The 17,082-nt window shown below is 50.4% G+C and overlaps 1 protein-coding gene across 8 annotated transcripts in view; it reads right to left on the bottom strand.

The window, feature by feature from the left end:
• The window catches only part of FLNC (filamin C), a 121,599-nt gene that overhangs the window by 62,702 nt on the left and 41,815 nt on the right, over positions 1-17,082 (bottom strand). For 4 of the 8 annotated variants that reach the window (XM_053407050.1, XM_053407045.1, XM_053407046.1 and 1 more), the window contains exons 3-9: positions 13,741-13,838; positions 12,996-13,146; positions 11,081-11,199; positions 9,924-10,001; positions 8,599-8,761; positions 6,837-7,037; positions 3,322-3,447 (exon numbers count right to left, since the gene is read on the bottom strand). In XM_053407050.1, coding sequence (XP_053263025.1) covers positions 3,322-3,447; positions 6,837-7,037; positions 8,599-8,761; positions 9,924-10,001; positions 11,081-11,199; positions 12,996-13,146; positions 13,741-13,838 — 936 coding nt within the window. The remainder of the gene's footprint in view (positions 1-3,321; positions 3,448-6,836; positions 7,038-8,598; positions 8,762-9,923; positions 10,002-11,080; positions 11,200-12,995; positions 13,147-13,740; positions 13,839-17,082) is intronic. The other 4 variants (XM_053407048.1, XM_053407052.1, XM_053407049.1 and 1 more) reach the window with 1 other exon arrangement.

Below are 17,082 nucleotides of genomic sequence, written 5' to 3'. Positions count from 1 at the left end.
TGGCAGAAAACCATGGCTAGAAAAGCCACCTCTATTGGTCTGTCACCCCCCGCAACTTTATTACCTGGGTTATGAAGGCGCCCTAAAGACGTTAAAGCAAAGATTATGGGATATTGCACACAGTGACTTGCGATCTCGATCACACGCAGTCTGTAGTCCGCTGGCAGTAGGAGTACGATATGGGCATGTCTTTAAGTTAACACCTTACATTAAAAACCTGACGGTACCAAATTATCGAAGGTTATTCACCAAAGCCAGACTAAACGTCTTTCCTTCTGCAGTGTTGAGAGGAGTTCCCTGCCAGGACAGACTTTGCTCGTGGGCTCAAGACATTGATTCCATAAAACATATTTTGTTGCACTGTGCAAAATATGAGCAAGCCAGGGCTGAACTGATACTACCCTTGCTGGTACCTTTCCCGGGAAAATCAGAGGCTCACTATGTCCAGTTCCTATTGGAAGACCAGACAAATGCTAGAACATTAGCAGTGGCAAAGTTTTTATCGGTGGTTGCAAGAACCAATGATCCCTATCTTTAAGTCTGAACAAAATGCTTATTTAACCTGGAGGTAGACTGTATGAATTGTGCATTGCTTTGTAACGATTTGTTGGGTCTCTGGACCGTAATAAAGATCGATTGATTAGCTTAGAAACAAGGCGAGTAATTGGGGGCATCACAGTGGTGCGTAAAAATAAGCATGGAGATCGTGGGAGTGAGAAAAGGTTTCCTTCCTCTCTCATAACGTCAGAACTCACAGACATCCAGTGAAGCTAAATGCTGGGAGGTTAAGGTTAAACTGTGGGACTCCCTGCCACAGGAGACGGCGATGGCCACCAATTTGGAGGGCTTTAAAAGAGGACATCTGGTTGACCACTGTGAGAACAGCATATTGGACTATGTGGACCAGTGGCCTGACCCAGCAGTCTCTTTTAATGTCCTTATTATTCCCCAGAAACCTGCTTTGCAGGGAATCACAAGCGCTTAAACCACCTTCTCTTGGGCCTAATTTGGTAATCTTCCATATTTTCCGATCCAGGACTCACCTGGAACCCAAGCATGCACCCAGGCACCCATTTCTTAACTTTTTAATCACATGCCCTTACGCTGACCGTGCTGCAACGACTCCAGAATCGGGGCCACGACCCAGTAATGGCCAGTTGGAAGATCAATGGCCTTGAGCCCTAGACCATATTCGGGGTCCTTCTCCCCAGTTGTATCAGGCGAGCACATTTAAAAGATATTTACGGGTACGAAAGAGGGGAAAGAAGGACATTGAGGGTGGATGGAGCGGAAGATGGAGGGGAATGAATTAGCAATGATGGTTTAGTGCAGGAACAGCCAACCTGGTCTCCTCGTGCCCCGAGGTGCTGCGGGACTCCCAACCACCTTACAAATTGTTGACCACGCTGGCAGTGGTAGATGGAAGTCAGAGGGTGGGTGTGGGCATGTTCAGGGTGACAGGAGAGGATATATTGTTTATTCATATCCTTCCTAACTTGCGCTGGAAAGTTCCTTAGCAGAGTTTACGTTCCCCTTTTATACATGCACAGCAGATAGCTGGTTGCAGGCTCGTGGGAGCCTCTAACTCTGTCTCAGACTGAATTGTACGTTCCTGGTAAGGAGCATCTCCACCCCCATCGTTCTGCCTGGACACTGAGGTCCAGCACCGAGGGCCTTCTGGCAGTTCACTCACTGCGAGAAGCCAAGTTACAGGGAACCAGGCAGAGGGCCTTCTCGGTGGTGGCCCCCGCCCTGTGGAACGCCCTCCCACCAGATGTCAAAGAGAACAACAACTACCAGACTTTTAGAAGACATCTGAAGGCAGCCCTTTTAGGGAAGCTTTTAATGTTTAACAGACCACTGTATTTTAATATTTTGTTGGAAGCTGCCCAAAGCGGCTGGGGAAACCCAGCCAGATGGGCGGGGTATAAATAATAAATTCTATTCTATTCTATTCTATTCTATTCTATTCTATTCTATTCTATTCTATTCTATTCTATTCTATTCTATTCTAGTTCCCTTGACTCCCTCTTGAAAGAATAAAGATGCCACAATCTTATTCAAAGATGATTAAAGAAGTTTACTCACATCAGTTCACAGTTGGATCCCTGAAGGCAGACTTAGCTGCAAATATGTACATTGGATCTACCCCATATGGGGGAATAATCCCAGTGCTTCTGCTAGCTGAGAGCTATCAGAGCAGTCCTCGCTGAAAGCTGCTCAAACAAAGAAGGAAGTCAAAAAGAGGGAGGTGTGCTGCATGACTCGTCCTTTTGTTACCTGGACAGGTAATGTCACGCCCACCTTCTCTCACATGCAAAAGGAAGGGTGCTCCAGCCAGGAGGAACAGGAAGTTTGAACTGGCTGGACCAAACATTCCTTCGCATGTCTTCTCTAGCATTTTAAGGAATGCTGTACTTGACTGTCTCTCCTGGATCACATCCCACGGTGGATGGGTGCCCCTTAGATTGGCAGAGGAGGCGAAAGCCGCAGAGACGCTTAGGGGAAAGGCTGCGGCTCGCAGGCGTCACAGCAGCTCAAAGTGAAGCATGCCGGTCCTTTGGTGCAGGCACATCTCTCAAATGCACGACCTCAAGTCCATGCCACAAGCGACAGGCACGTGGGAAAGGGGCAGCTATGGGGCAGGGCTTGGTTGGGGGCAGCACGATGCCATGCAGAACCCAAAACTCCCAAGGAAGGCACTGGGGTCAGCCTGCCAGAGTTGCTGGGTTGGGACCCCCAAGCTGAGAAGGGGGGGATCCCTTGTTTGAGGGTTATGGGGAAGCTTTCTCATATCCTTCCAGATCTAACAGATCTGTATTTTTAAACAAAATCCAGTCCCTTAACCAACATAGGCAAGATGCTTCATAATATAATCTCAAATCTCGCAGGGAGAAACCTCCTCTTTCTTTAATTCTTGGTTTTTTCCCTTGCCAGATGAACTTTGTTGTTACTTTTTGCTATTCTTTGAAGTAACCCAACCCACTTATTGTTTGAAATAAAAATAACATTTCGGGTAGCACATTCATCTTTATATGGGGAGGCTTTCTCGCCTGGTATAGCCGGCAGTCAAAGCAGCTGAGGTCTTGCAAGGGCTTGACTTTCACTGCCTTGCAAACCGCGTAGCAGTCTCTGCAGACGAAAGGCTGAAAACGTATGAATCTTCTCCCCCTACCCCACGAACCAAGCAACCCAACAAACGAAACAGGAGTCTGGGTGGTCGGGACACGGTGGGTCTGCCCGCTCCATGCCATTGCCGGGCCATCTCATGCCAGGAAGCACGGGGGCAAGCGAGGCTTCGCCAGGCCTGCTCTTACTAACTTGGTTTGCGTGGCTTGGGCATGGTGCGGGGTGGGATTTTCTTGGCCTTGTCGGCGGGCGGGGTGCGGACGGACTGAGGGATGATCTGGAGGGGGGAGACGCTGGGCGGAGGCAAGGGGAACGGCGCTGGAGGGTCCGAGGAGAAAGGAGAGGATGAGTTAGTGATGTTTGATGGGGTGAGGAAGCAGGGAAAGCCCCCCGTCCCAGCTAGAAGCCTCCCTCCCAAAAGCAGACAGACCGCCTCAGTTTGCCCATCTGTGTAATGGGAATGCTGATCTCCTAGTCATTTACCTATGGCAAGCATGGGGAAACCAGGGTTTAATATTTTGATTTTGTCCTGTGAGACCTCCGGGTCTAGGGCGGTGTATAAACTCAATTAAGAAAATTCAACAACGAAACCTTGGGCATCCTAATTTGGCCAGCAAGGCTGTTTCCCCCCCAGCCACGCCCACCTATAAAGTCAACTCGCAGCCGCAACCCTAATTCAAGGCGGGGCTGCAAAGGGGGAAAAGAGGAAGCCAGAGCATGCTAAAAGTGCACTCCCCATTCTTCCTCTGAAGTTGAATCACCTGAAATCAGGTGATTGACAGGTGGGGACTTTTGAGTCAAAAGGGGGAGCTGGCTCTGGATTCAGCCCACTGGCGAGATCCAGTTCCCCACCCAAGCCTTGCACAGAACAGTCAGACACCTGCCTCTGAGCTTGCACAGAGTGTGTTCACTTTTGAGGAACGAACCACAACCTATCCCCAAATAGCCAGGATTAAGAGTTTTCAAGCCTGCTAACTCGCGGGGAGACCTTGGGAAAGTCACTGTCCTTCGGACTCGGTTTGCAGATCTGTAAAATGGCCACAGCAGCTGTAAGGCTCAGAAGTAGGTCCCATTTAGCTCAGTCGAATTCAGGCCCTACCAGCCTAAGAACCGACCTCATAGGGCTGTTGTGCGGCGATCCCAAAGAGGATACGAAACGGCAAAGGTTTTGCATGTTAAAAAACGCAGAGTTCGGGGGGGGGGTTGTGAGAAAATGAGGACTAAGGCTAGAGAGCAGAGCTCAGCTGTGTGCCCAGGGGAATGTTGTTGTCAGGAAATATCTGGTGTGTCAGATTCCTGTTTTTCAGTGCAAAGGAGAGAGGGGAGCTGGCCGCGAGATTCCAGACCTTTCCGCAGGCGTGTTTCCTAGAAACGTGCAAAATGGACTATATTGCACTATATCAGCTAGGGATTTTGTGAGACGCTTTGGCCGAGACGGGAGCAATGACCGCCAAGATGCCACAGAGGGCTTGAATGGTGGAAAATAATGAGGGCACCATCAATCTCAGCCCAGGAACCAAAAGAAAATTAATAAAGATAAATTCCTGGCGCGGGAGACCAGGAATAACTCCCGCCGGTGACAAAATGCAAAGTTTGCCGATAAAAAGTTCAATTTGGTGAATGGATGTGCCAATCACACCTCTCCTTTATATCAGAACCAGTGAAGGCGGTGAAGGTCCTGTGTGAGTGCCTGGAGGCGGTTGGAGGATGGATGGCGGAAAACAGATTGAGGTTGAATCCTGACAAGACAGGACTGTTTTGGGGGGACAGGAGGCGGGCAGGTGTGGAGGACTCCCTGGTCCTGAATGTGGTAACTGTGGCCCTGAAGGACCAGGTGCGCAGCCTGGGGGTCATTCTGGACTCACATCTATCCATGGAGGCACAGGTCAGTTCTGTGTCCAGGGCAGCTGTCTACCTGGTACGCAGGATGAGACCCTCCCTGCCCGCAGACTGTATCGCCAGACTGTATCCACAGACTGTATCGCATGCTCTAGTTATTTCCCGCTTGGACTACTGACATGGGCTCTACGTGGGGCTACCTTTGAAGGTTACCCGGAAACTGCAACTAATCCAATATGCGGCAGCTAGACTGGGGACTGGGAGCGGCCGCCGAGACCACATAATTCTGAGAGATCTGAGAGATCCCAGTACGTTTCTAAGCACAATTCCAAGTGTTGGTGCTGACCTTGAAAGCCCTAAACGGCCTCAGTCCTGTATACCTGAAGGAGCATCTCCACCCCCATCATTCAGCCCGGACACTGAGGTCCAGCACCGAGGGCGATTCTCCCTGCAAGAAGCGAGGTTACAGGGAACCAGGCAGAGGGCCTTCTCAGTGGTGGCACCCGCCCTGTGGAACGCCCTCCCTTCAGATGTCAAGGAAATAAACAACTACCAGACTTTTAGAAGACATCTGAAGGCAGCCCTGTTTAGGGAAGTTTTTAATCTTTGGTGTTTTATCTTGCTTTTAATATCCTGTTGGAAGCTGACCAGAGTGGCTGGGGAAACCCAGTCAAATGGGCCGGGTATTATTATTATATTATTATTATTATTATTATTATTATTATTATTATTATTATTATTATCAGGGCCAGTAGCCCCAGCTGGGACCCCAAACTCCTAGGCAGGCTTCCCTGGAGGAAGCAGGACACACAGTTGAAATAATGGCTTCTCTTTGGACTAGCCCCATTGCTTGGCAACGGTTTGGGGTACCAAGGAGTCTGGACCCCAGGAAGGGGCACCCGTCGCCCACCCAAGGGTCTGCCCCCCTAAGCTCTCTGTTAGCCCCATATTGGAGAGAAACAGAGGCAGCTTGGCTCCCCACTCCCTGGTACTGGGGTCTCCAAAATGGCCCCCTTCTCCCAGTGTTTTAATCTGGGGTTAGCAAGTTTGCATCCTTTTTCTGTCTGTGTTTTATCTGCTTGCACTGGCTTCCAGGGGTTATACCAGGTTTCTTGGGCAGTGTGGCTCTGAGCACCGCTGGTTTTTCTTCTGTGAAATGGGTATATGGTGACCACGACTGTTTCTTCTATTTCCAAACCTTTCCCCTTGGATCCCAAAAAGGTTGAGAACGCCCCCTATTAAGCTACAAAGGAATTTATTATTATTATTATTATTATTATTATTATTATTATTATTATTATTATTAGTCCACTTTTTCTCCAAAGATCTTGGGGCGGCAGCCATGAGGTTATGCCGTTTGCTTTCGCACAACAGCCCTGTGAAGTAGGGTCCGGCTGGGATATTGCAACAGGTCATCCTCCCTTCGTGCCCAAACAGAGATTCGAACCCAGATCTCCCTGGATCCAGCGTTCTAACAGCTATACCACATGGGCTCCCCTTGATGACGATGATTTAATTTATTGATTTATCACCCCACACACAATTCTCCTCCCTCCCTTTATTTTTCACGACATCCCTGTGAGGTAGGGTAGCTTAGGCTGAGAGGCAGGGACTGGTCACCCACTGACCAAGGGGAGAGGGGAGCAATTTGAACCCTTGTCTTTCCCAGGTCCTAGTCTGAAACGCTCTAACCACTACCCCACGCTGCCTCGCCACTTCTCAGACTGCAAAGGCTTCTTTCTGAGTGTTAAGGAAATGGTTAGGGTGGCATTTTGGAGGTGAAAGACAGGCATGGAAATGTGGAGGGAGGGAGGGAGGGAGGGAGGGAGGGAGGAAGGAAGGGGAAAGGAAGCGTTAGGCGGCCTTACCTTCTGAGATGTTGACGGTGAAAGGGCTTTTGGGGATCTGAGCCCCCGCAAAGGTGACGTAGAGGGTGTGCGGACCCTCCAGGACGGGATGATAAGTGCAGCGGAAAATACTGTCGCCCTTGTCCTCCAGTACCACCTCCACGGTGTCGCGGCGGCCCTGGGGATCCACGATCACCACGCCCACGTCTCCAGTCCCCGCACCTGTTGGGCATGAGGGGCACAGCTCAGGATCCAACCCTCACACACACACACACACCATGCACTCCATCTAGTGTTTGACCCGTGTCCTCACATTGGGGTTGGGCTGGATGACCTCTGGGGGACCCCTTCCAACTTTACAGTTCGAGGACTCTGGCTGTCGGAAGAATCGTGTGCCGGGTGCCCCCCTCCCTTCCCACAGATGTCGGTCCTCTCCACACCCTTCTGGCCGTCCCCCCTCCCCGGACGAGGCCCACGATCCGCGCTTCAAAGGGCTTTGGAAGAAGTTCCTGCTGGGATATTGGGGTTGCCAAGTGAGGAGCGCCCCAGACCCTGAGATCTCAGAGACCGAAACTGAGAGCTATGGGTTGCCCCGAGTGATGTCACAGGGAAGAGCCCTGGTGATGTCATTGGGAAAGACCCTGGAGACAGAGGTTAATTGGGAATGAGGAGCGGAGGACTCGGCCCGCCAGATGTTTTAGGACTACAACTCCCATCATCCCTGACCACTGGTCCTGTTAGCTAGGGATCATGGGAGTTGTAGTCCCAAAATATCTGGAAGGGCTGAATTTGCCTATGCCTGGTCTAAACTATTCTTTGCGTCCATCTCCTGCTGAGCTGAAGTTTGCAAGCTACACACACGATCTTCTTAAATAATAATTATTACAGTCATACCTCGGGTTGAAGTTGCTTCAGGTTGAGCGGTTTCTGGTCGCTCTCCATGGCGACCCGGAAGTAACGGAACACGTTGCTTCCGGGTTTCACCGCTCGCGCATGCGCAGGCAGTCAAAATGACGTTGCGCCCATGCACGGAAGTGGCGAATCGTGACCCGCGCAGGCGCAGACACTGATTGCATTCGCTTCTGGACGTGAACGGGGCTCCGGAACGGATCCCGTTTGTATCCAGAGGTGTAAAGGTAAAGGGACCCCTGACCGTTAGGTCTAGCTGTGACTGACTCTGGGGTTGCGGCGCTCATCTCGCTTTATTGGCCGAGGGAGCCGGCGTACAGCTTCCGGGTCATGTGGCCAGCATGACTAAGCTGCTTCTGGCGAACCAGAGCAGCACACGGAAATGCTGTTTACCTTCCCGCCAGAGTGGTACCTATTTATCTACTTGCACTTTGACGTGCTTTCGAACTGCTAGGTTGGCAGGAGCAGGGACCGAGCAACGGGAGCTCACCCCGTTGCAGGGATTCGAACCACCGATCTTCTGATTGGCAAGTCCTAGGCTCTGTGGTTTAACCCACAGCACCACCCGCATCCAGAGGTACCACTGTATTATTATTATTATTATTATTATTATTATTATTATTATTGGCACTCTTGCCCATCTGGGGGACAAAGCGCTCTCCCTGCCACCTGCAGTGGAGACATCGTACAGGCAAATTTGGAGACTTTCAAGTCAAGAGCTGGCAGACTGGCAACCCTCGGGAGAAACGCCCATTGACGGCAATCAGCCATGGAGCTTCAATGTTCAGGGGCAGTCTACCTGAGATGTACTGGGGGCACTTAGTCGGGCAGGGCTGCCTGGAGGCTTCTCAGAGGCATCCGCCTGGCCACTTACCTGCCGTGTAGATGTCAAAGTAGGTAGGCTTATGAGCCACGTTGCCCACGGGCTCCAGGCCTGGCCCGCGGGCCGAGACCTTGTTGGCATCGCCCAGGGCCATGCCCACATTGACTTCAAAGGGGCTCTTGTCGATATTCTGCCCGGCGAAGAGAACCGTGACCTAGGGCGGGAGAGCAAGGAGGGGAAGAGGGTGATTTTTTGGGTATGGGGAGGGAACCAGCCTGGACTGGCACACACTGGCAAAAGGTCAGAAAGGGGCATAACAACGATCAAGGTTTGGAACAACGTTCCTGCGAGGAAAGATCCCTGCATTACGTTGGGTTGGACATCTAAATCAGAACCAGTGAAGGCGGTGAAGGTCCTGTGTGAGTGCCTGGAGGCAGTTGGAGGGTGGATGGCGGCTAACAGATTGAGGTTGAATCCTGACAAGACAGAAGGACTGTTTTTGGGGGACAGGGGGCGGGCAGGTGTGGAGGACTCCCTGGTCCTGAATGGGGTAACTGTGCCCCTGAAGCACCAGGTGCACAGCCTGGGAGTCATTTTGGACTCACTGCTGTCCACGGAGGCACAGGCCAGTTCTGTGTCCAGGGTGGCTATGTCCCAGCTCCATCTGGTATGCAGGATGAGACCCTCCCTGCCCGCAGACTGTCTCGCCAGAGTGGTGCATGCTCTGGTTATCTCCCGCTTGGACTACTGCAATGCGCTCTACGTGGGGCTACCTTTGAAGGTGACCCGGAAACTGCAATTAATCCAGAATGCGGCAGCTAGACTGGGGACTAGGAGCAGCCGCCGAGACCATATAACACCAGTCCAGAAAAACCTACATTGGCTCCCAGTACGTTTCCGGGCACAATTCAAAGTGTTGGTGCTTTAAAGCCCTAAACAGCCTCAGCCCAGTATACCTGAAGGAGCATCTCCATCCCTATCATTCTGCCCAGGTACTGAGGTCCAGCTCTGAGGACCTTCAGGCGGTTCCCTCCCTGTGAGAATCCAAGTTACAGGGAACCGGGCACAGGGCCTTCTCGGTGGTGGCTCCCGCGCTGTGGAACGCCCTCCTGTCAGATGTCAAGGAAATAAACAACTATCTGAATTTTAGAAGACATCTGAAGGCAGCCCTATTTAGGGAAACTTTTAATGTTTGATGTTTTATTCTGCTTTTAATCTGTTGGGAGCTGCCCAGAGTGGCTGGGGCAACCTAGCCAGATGGGTGAGGTATAAATAAATCATCATCATCATTATTATTATTATTATTATACCCCGGGGGTCCCTTCCAGCTCTACACTTCTCTGATTCCATGCTTACAGATGAAAAGGGCCTCTCACCTTATGCAAGCCAGCCACTTTCGGCACGTAGGAGACAGAATACGTCCGGTTCTTGTCATTGTTGGCGACCACTTTGGCCTGGGTGGGTGAGGAACAAAAGCAGGAGACATTATTTCCTAGGAAGATGCACCCTCGCCCGTGTCCCTACTGCGGTGTCCCGCAATATAAGTAAAGTTAAAGGGACCCCTGACCATTAGGTCCAGTTGTGGCTGACTCTGGGGTTGCGGCGCTCATCTCGTTTTATTGGCTGAGGGAGCCGGCTTACAGCTTCCGGGTTATGTGGCCAGCATGACTAAGCCGCTTCTGGCAAACCAGAGCAGCGCACAGAAACACAGTTTACCTTCCCACCGGAGCGGTACCTATTTATCTACTTGCACTTTGACGTGCTTTCCAACTGCTAGGTTGGCAGGAGCAGGGACTGAGCAACGGGAGCTCACCCCGTCGCGGGGATTCAAACCGGCAACCGTCTGATCGGCAAGTCCTAGGCTCTGTGGTTTAACCCACAGCGCCACCCGCGTCCTGCAATATAGGGCCTTGCATTTGTTGCTGGACTCTGGCGTGGGAAATGGCAAAGGATTATGGGGGTTGTAGTCCGGCAACAGCTGGGGGGGGCTGCACGCTTCCCATCCTTGTTTGATATTGCAAGAGTCCTTTGCCCGTAAAACCTTCCATTTCAATATGATCAGGTGCAGGACCCCACAAAACTCAGGGGCTTTCAGGAGGGCAAGGAGAAGAGCAGAAGGCATGAAATTAATGGACTATGCAGAATGAGATAAATTAACAGGAAGGATTCGAAAGCTGCGGGACCAGAGATTCGTAGAAGACTGGAGTAAATATACAAACTATTTGAAAAGGAATTGTGATGAACAGATTACGCTAGTAGGACTGCAAGGAGGACTCCTTGAAATATTGCAAGAAAGAATATGAAGAGAATTCTTAGTTAATGATAATTAAAAGTAACAGAGAAATTAAGAAATGCAGAACAAGCGATAAAGAACGGAAAATCCTCAGAGGTTGTTGACGCAAGTCTAAAATACTGTATAAGGTAAGAAGTTATGTTAAATGATTGTTGGAAATGATATGTTTAAAAAACCCCAATAAAAATGTATTTTTTTTAAAAAAAAAGGAGAAGAGCAGAAGGCTGCAGAGCCCAGTACCTCCTCTGTGTGGCCTTCGGGGTCTTCGATGTAGACCAGCACCTCTCCCAATCCTGCCTCAATGGTTTCCACTGTGAAATGGGCTGGTTTCAGCACCGTGTTGCCGTGGGGCTCGATTCCTGCAAGGAACGTCAGATACGTTAGCCGGGATACAGAAGATGGAACAACGTCCCTTTCCAGTTCCCCAGTTCTCATAATTATTATTTCCCCCCCTTTTCTGAATCCTCATAGAATCGTAAAACCGTTCCAACCTCCTCCTCCACGAATGATCAAAAATTTGTCCCGATCCGCTTGCACAAACTTTGATTTCGCCCGGTCTCTGTTAAGCCTTTTGCCTGACCTGCTTATCAAATCAGATGACTCATTGGCTCGGATGCTTCAGCTGAGATTCCTGCGTCTTGGGGGGGTTGGACTCCATGACCTTTGGGGGCTCACTCGACAATTCTACAATTCTATGATCCAGATTAGCTTGCGGGCTCTTTAACCGCCTTAATCAGCAATTCACTCGTCCCATGCTTTTCAACGGAACTTCCCCATCTAATGTTTATTTTAAAGTGGGCTTTGTTTGTTTGTCTGTCTGTCTGTCTGTCTGTCTGTCTGTCTGTCTGTCTGTCTGTTTGTCTGTCTGTCTGTCTGTTTGTTTGCCTTTGGGCCCTTTAATTCACTTTGCATCTGTAAACCCCAAGTAGCTGAATTACACCCTTCAGGGATTCTACAGCTCTGACTCCTGCATCACAGTGGGTTGGGATGGATGACCCTTGTGGGTCCCATTCTACGATTCTATGAAATGGAAATAAGAGTCCAGAGGCCCCCTCTTTCACTTCAGAACACAGAAGGCTTCGCTGGTTGATTGATCCGGATTGGTCCCTTTCTTAAAATGACGGGAGCAGGCCTTTTCCTGGTCATTTGGGAGTTGGGTGGAGACGAGAGCAATTACCGTATTTTTCACTCTATAGGATGCACTTTTTCCCCTCCAAAAATTAAGGGGAAATGTGTGTGCGTCCTATAGAGCGAATGCAGGCTGCGCGGCTAAGCCCAAACCCTGCAGAGGCCACAAAGGCTGTCCCCGAAGCCTCAAGCCTTTGGAGTGCAGCGGGAACTCGCACTGTGCTCCAAAGGCTTTGGGTCAGCGAAAGGAACCCGAAGCCTTGGAGCGCAGCGCGAGGTCTCCCTGCGCTCCAAAGGCTTCAGGGATCTTTGAGGCTGGCCCTGGGGGAAAGCAGCACTTCCCCCCACCGCCAGCCCCACAACCTCAGGGGGCAGCGGCAAGACTGCGCGCAGCCTTTGCGCTGTTCCCCGACCTGCTCTTTGGGGCTGGCGGTGGGGGAAAGCAGCGCTTCCCTCCACCAGCCCCAAAGAGCAGGGCGAAAGGAACCTGAAGCCTCCGGAGCCCAGTGGGAACTCGTGCCACGCTCCAGAGGCTTCGGGTTGCCTTCACTGAAGAAGAAGAAGAGTTTGGATTTGATATCCCGCCTTTCACTCCCCTTCAGGAGTCTCAAAGCGGCTAACATTCTCCTTTCCCTTCCTCCCCCATAACAAACACTCTGTGAGGTGAGTGGGGCTGAGAGACTTCAGAGAAGTGTGACTGGCCCAAGGTCACCCAGCAGCTGCATGTGGAGGAGCAGGGAAGCGAACCCAGTTCACCAGATTGCGAGTCCACCACTCTTAACCACTACACCACACTGGCTCTGGCAGTGCGCAGCGCACTCCTCTCACTCTCCAGGCTTCCAATGTAGCCACCTGAAGCCTCCGGAGGCTTTGGGTGAATGCACCTTGAATGCACCTTGTTTTAGAGGGAAAGAACAAGGAAAAAAAAATTTCCCTGTTCTCCCCCTCCTATGGTGCGTCCTATAGAGCGAAAAATACGGTAATTCTCTTGGCCAGTGTCCTCTTGACCTTAGTCAGGGCTACTTACCTGGGCCGTAAGCCTTGGCTTTCTTGGGGTTCAGCTGTTTAGAACGCAGGGGAGCCCCCGGCTTCAGTTTGGCTTTGGGGAACTGAGACAGGTAGGTCATGACCGAGTGCTCATCCACATTGGGGTCCACAATCTCTTCAGGGGCGATCACCTGCGAGGAGAAGGAGTAATCATCATCATCATCATCATAATTTTTTTTTATACCCCACCCTCCCCGGCCAGAGCCGGGCTCAGGCTGGCCAACACCAATAAAATTTCAGAGAAAACATAATAAGAAAAAACAACACAATTTAAAATGCAGGTTAAAATGCAGTTTAAAATGCAGCCTCATTTTAAAAGTCAAAACCATAAGGGGAGGGAAACATAAGGGTCAGACTGAGTCCAAACCAAAGGCCAGGAGGAACAGCTCCGTCTTGCAGGCCCTGTGGAAAGATGTCAAGTCCCGCAGGGCCCTAGTCTCTTGGGACAGAGCGTTCCACCAAGTCGGGGCCAGTACTGAAAAGGCCATGTTATTCCGCCGAAGAGGAATAACACCCCTTCCTCACCAGTGGCTTTTCTCCGGCGTGCCAGAGCCATCCCCTTCCCTGTTCCGCAACGGGCAAAAATTCAACCGGCGAAGCACGAAAAGAGGCTTTGCCAGTTGGATTACCGCCTGCCGGACAACTTTTAAAGGCAGAGGGGAAAGGGTGGCTTTGGTCCAGAGAGCCCAGCCCTTTGGAAACCCTGTTTTTTGCCAAGGTGGTACCTGGGGCACTCCCAGCCAGTCGTCTGCCTGCTGCATAGCCTCCCGGGCGTTTTCCACGGGCTGGTTAGGATCCCAGGTCTCCCAGTCCGGGCACAGGCCTATGGGAAGGAGAGATAAAGACAGGGTCAGACGGGCAGCGCCAGCCTTGGGGGCGCCTGCCAGGAGAGCCAGAGACAATAGGGGCATTGTGGCCACCCTTGGCACAGATCGCCCGATCCAGCCGGAAAGGAACTGGATCCACTCCAGGGTTTATAGCAAGCCGTCCTGGCTGCCGAGAAGAACAGGAACTGGATTGAGGAAGGGAGTGCAAAGGGGAGAATTAAGACACGGAACCGGATAGGACTCAGCAGAAGGTGCCCATGGTTAAGGTCCAAGAGTGGGTGGAGCCAGAGCCAATCGGAGGCGGAGCCAACACACCCTGGCGTCTCCTCCCTCTTCTTCCCTGCTAAGTTGCGCAATTTTATTTAAGATAATTATTACAAAATACAAGCAAAATACATACAAATACATACATACATATATTTTTCAGATAAGCATACCTATATACAAAAAAGAAAAGAAAAAAGAAAAAGAAAAAAATAAGAAGAAAAATTGGAAGAATTTCTTCCAAATTTATTCTACAAATATCTCAATAATAAAACTTCATGGACTGACTCCCATCGCTTACACTGCACTTCCTATATACATTTTAAGCCAATTTGTATCTGTTATTCCGTATTTTCCCCATACAAATATTCTAATCGAGAAGTTTTCTAAATCTTTCATAAATCTATTCTAAATGCAACCAATATCTTCCACTTGGAGAGGTTGCATGGCCACCTGTCGTGTATGTTTTAGCTGAGATTCTTGCATTGAAGCGGGTTGGACTAGATGACCCCTAGGGATCCCTTCCAATTCCAATTCCGCGATTCTGTGACTGGCGGGGCAGTGCCCTCTTTGCCCTTGTGGGACTCAACCTCCTGCAGCAGAGAAAGGACCTAGAGGCTGACATTTGTGGAACAGACCCTGGGAATGATGTCACAGCAGGGACCCCCAAAGGCCATCTAGTCCCCTGAAATAAAAAAATTGAGGTCTTTTATATATATATAATAAATGTTCATAAATGTACCAAACAAAAACATACATAAATATATAAACCACATGTCTGAAGCAGGAGGCATGAAGCCATTTTGGCTCCCAAACTGACCAGGACTATAACCTAACAATGTAGGTTATAGTATGGTGGTTTGTTTGATTTTTCTGTTAATTGTTTGTTTGATTGTATGTTTGTTTACTTGTCTGTACTTCTGTTTTCTCATAAATGTATTTATTTTAAATTACTAAGGATATAGGGACACGGGTGGCGCTGTGGGTTAAACCACAGAGCCTAGGACTTGCTGATCAGAAGGTCAGCAGTTCGAATCCCCGCAACGGGGTGAGCTCCCGTTGCTCGGTCCCAGCTCCTCCCAACCTGGCAGTTTGAAAGCACACCAGTGCAAGTAGAAAAATAGGTACCGCTCCAGCGGGAAGGTAAACGCCGTTTCTGTGCGCTGCTTTGGTTCGCCAGAAGCGGCTTTGTCATGCTGGCCACATGATCCGGAAGCTGTACGCCGGCTCCCTTGGCCAGTAAAGCGAGATGAACGCTGTAACCCCAGAGTCGGCCACGACTGGACCTAATGGGCAGGGGTCCCTTTACCTTTTACTAAGGATATATTTAAAAAATAAAATAAATAAAATGCATCTCTGGGTTATTTGTGGGGTATAGGAATTTGTTCTTTCCCCCCCCCTTCAAAATATACTCTGGCCCCCCCACAAGGTCTGAGGGACCCTGCTGAAAAAGTTTGCTGACCCTTTAGCTTATATAAAATATGCAGGGATTTATGCCATGCAAAATGAACTGTGGAAAGTGAAGAAGGTTTAAATGAAGACTGTCTTCTAAATTGTAAAATAGAAAATTTAATAAAAATTACATAATATATATGTATGTATATATATGACCGCTTCTCCTGACACGGCTGTTTCTGGAGTGGCGCACGGCAGCTGCGCTGAACAGCAGAGTGCCACTGTTGCTGGGGTTGGGATGGATGACCACTGGGGAACCCCTCCAACTCTACAATTCTGCCAGTTGCCGGGCAATTCTGCCGCTAGCCCTGAGAGGAAGAGGCCTTTTTGGAGCACTGCAGAGGATGGGCAGAGGCGTTCGTGCTGGAGATGGATTGCCAAACATTTGCGGAGAGCCGAGCAGCAGCCTGGGGGATCCCCAGAGATGGAGAGAAAGTATGCCAAGAACTAAGGAAGGAGGCAGACCCAGAGGGAAGCTATCGACATATAAGGCCTGGCTGCGGCTTCTGTTAAGGTAAACTCCCCGGCACAACTTGGCTCGGCAGCCCCAGCACTCAGCTGTCCATTGCTTGACCCTCCTGCCTCGCCGAGGATGCGAGTGCCCAGGAATCACATGATTCTCAAAGTGGGAGGCTGGGACACCTGGAGGTCATCCAGTCCAACCCCGTGCAAGGCAAGGCAGTAAACGAAAGCTCTCGGGAGCAGGGTCTTCTCTTAAGGCTTTCAGAAGGGACAGGACAGGTGTCTATCCCCCTCCCCATCTCCATTTAATTCGAACCCGGACTCATCGCGCCTCAAAGCACCCACACCTGCCATTATTTTAACGGCAGCAGGATTCGGCCAAGAACAAGAGTGCCTCTGCCCATGTGTGGAGTGTAATCAGTCCCTTCGGCTGTCAGAGGGGGGGAGTCGCTCTCGGGCAAAGGGACCTCTCCTTTGAGAATGCAAGAATCCTATAAGTGTCTACTCAGGTGTAAGTTCCACTAACGTGGCCGCAATCCTGTTCCCCATTTACCTGGGGGCAAACTGCCGTGGGCTCAGCAGGGCTTACTTCTGAGTAGACCTCCGCAAGACAGTCGCTTTAGGCCCGAAGTTTCTTTGACAGCAGGCTCACACTGCACATATTAATTGTGTCCATAAATTTTATGGCACATATAACCCACCAATTTTTATGGCACTTATACTGGCCCAAGATCCCCCACTGAACTTCATGGCTGCGCATGGATTCGAACCCAGGTCTCCCAGGTCCTGGTCTGACACTATAAGCCAGGCATGGCCAAACTTGGCCCTCCAGATGTTTTGGGACTACAACTCCCATCATCCCTAGCTAACAGGACCAGTGGTCAGGGATGATGGGAGTTGTAGTCCCAAAACAGCTGGAGGGCCGAGTTTGGCCATGCCTGCTAAGCAGTACCCCACTGCTGAAAGCACATCACTTCCTCCCAAAGCATAGCTGTCAACTTTTCCCTTCTCTTGCGAGGAATCCTATTCGGAATCAGGGAATTTCCCTTTAAAAAAGGG

Source organism: Podarcis raffonei, chromosome 10 (genome assembly GCF_027172205.1).
Source record: "Podarcis raffonei isolate rPodRaf1 chromosome 10, rPodRaf1.pri, whole genome shotgun sequence".
NCBI classification, from domain to species: Eukaryota; Metazoa; Chordata; class Lepidosauria; order Squamata; family Lacertidae; genus Podarcis; species Podarcis raffonei.
Note: the sequence above shows the minus strand (reverse complement) of the source record. Positions and strands in the feature narration are given on the sequence as shown.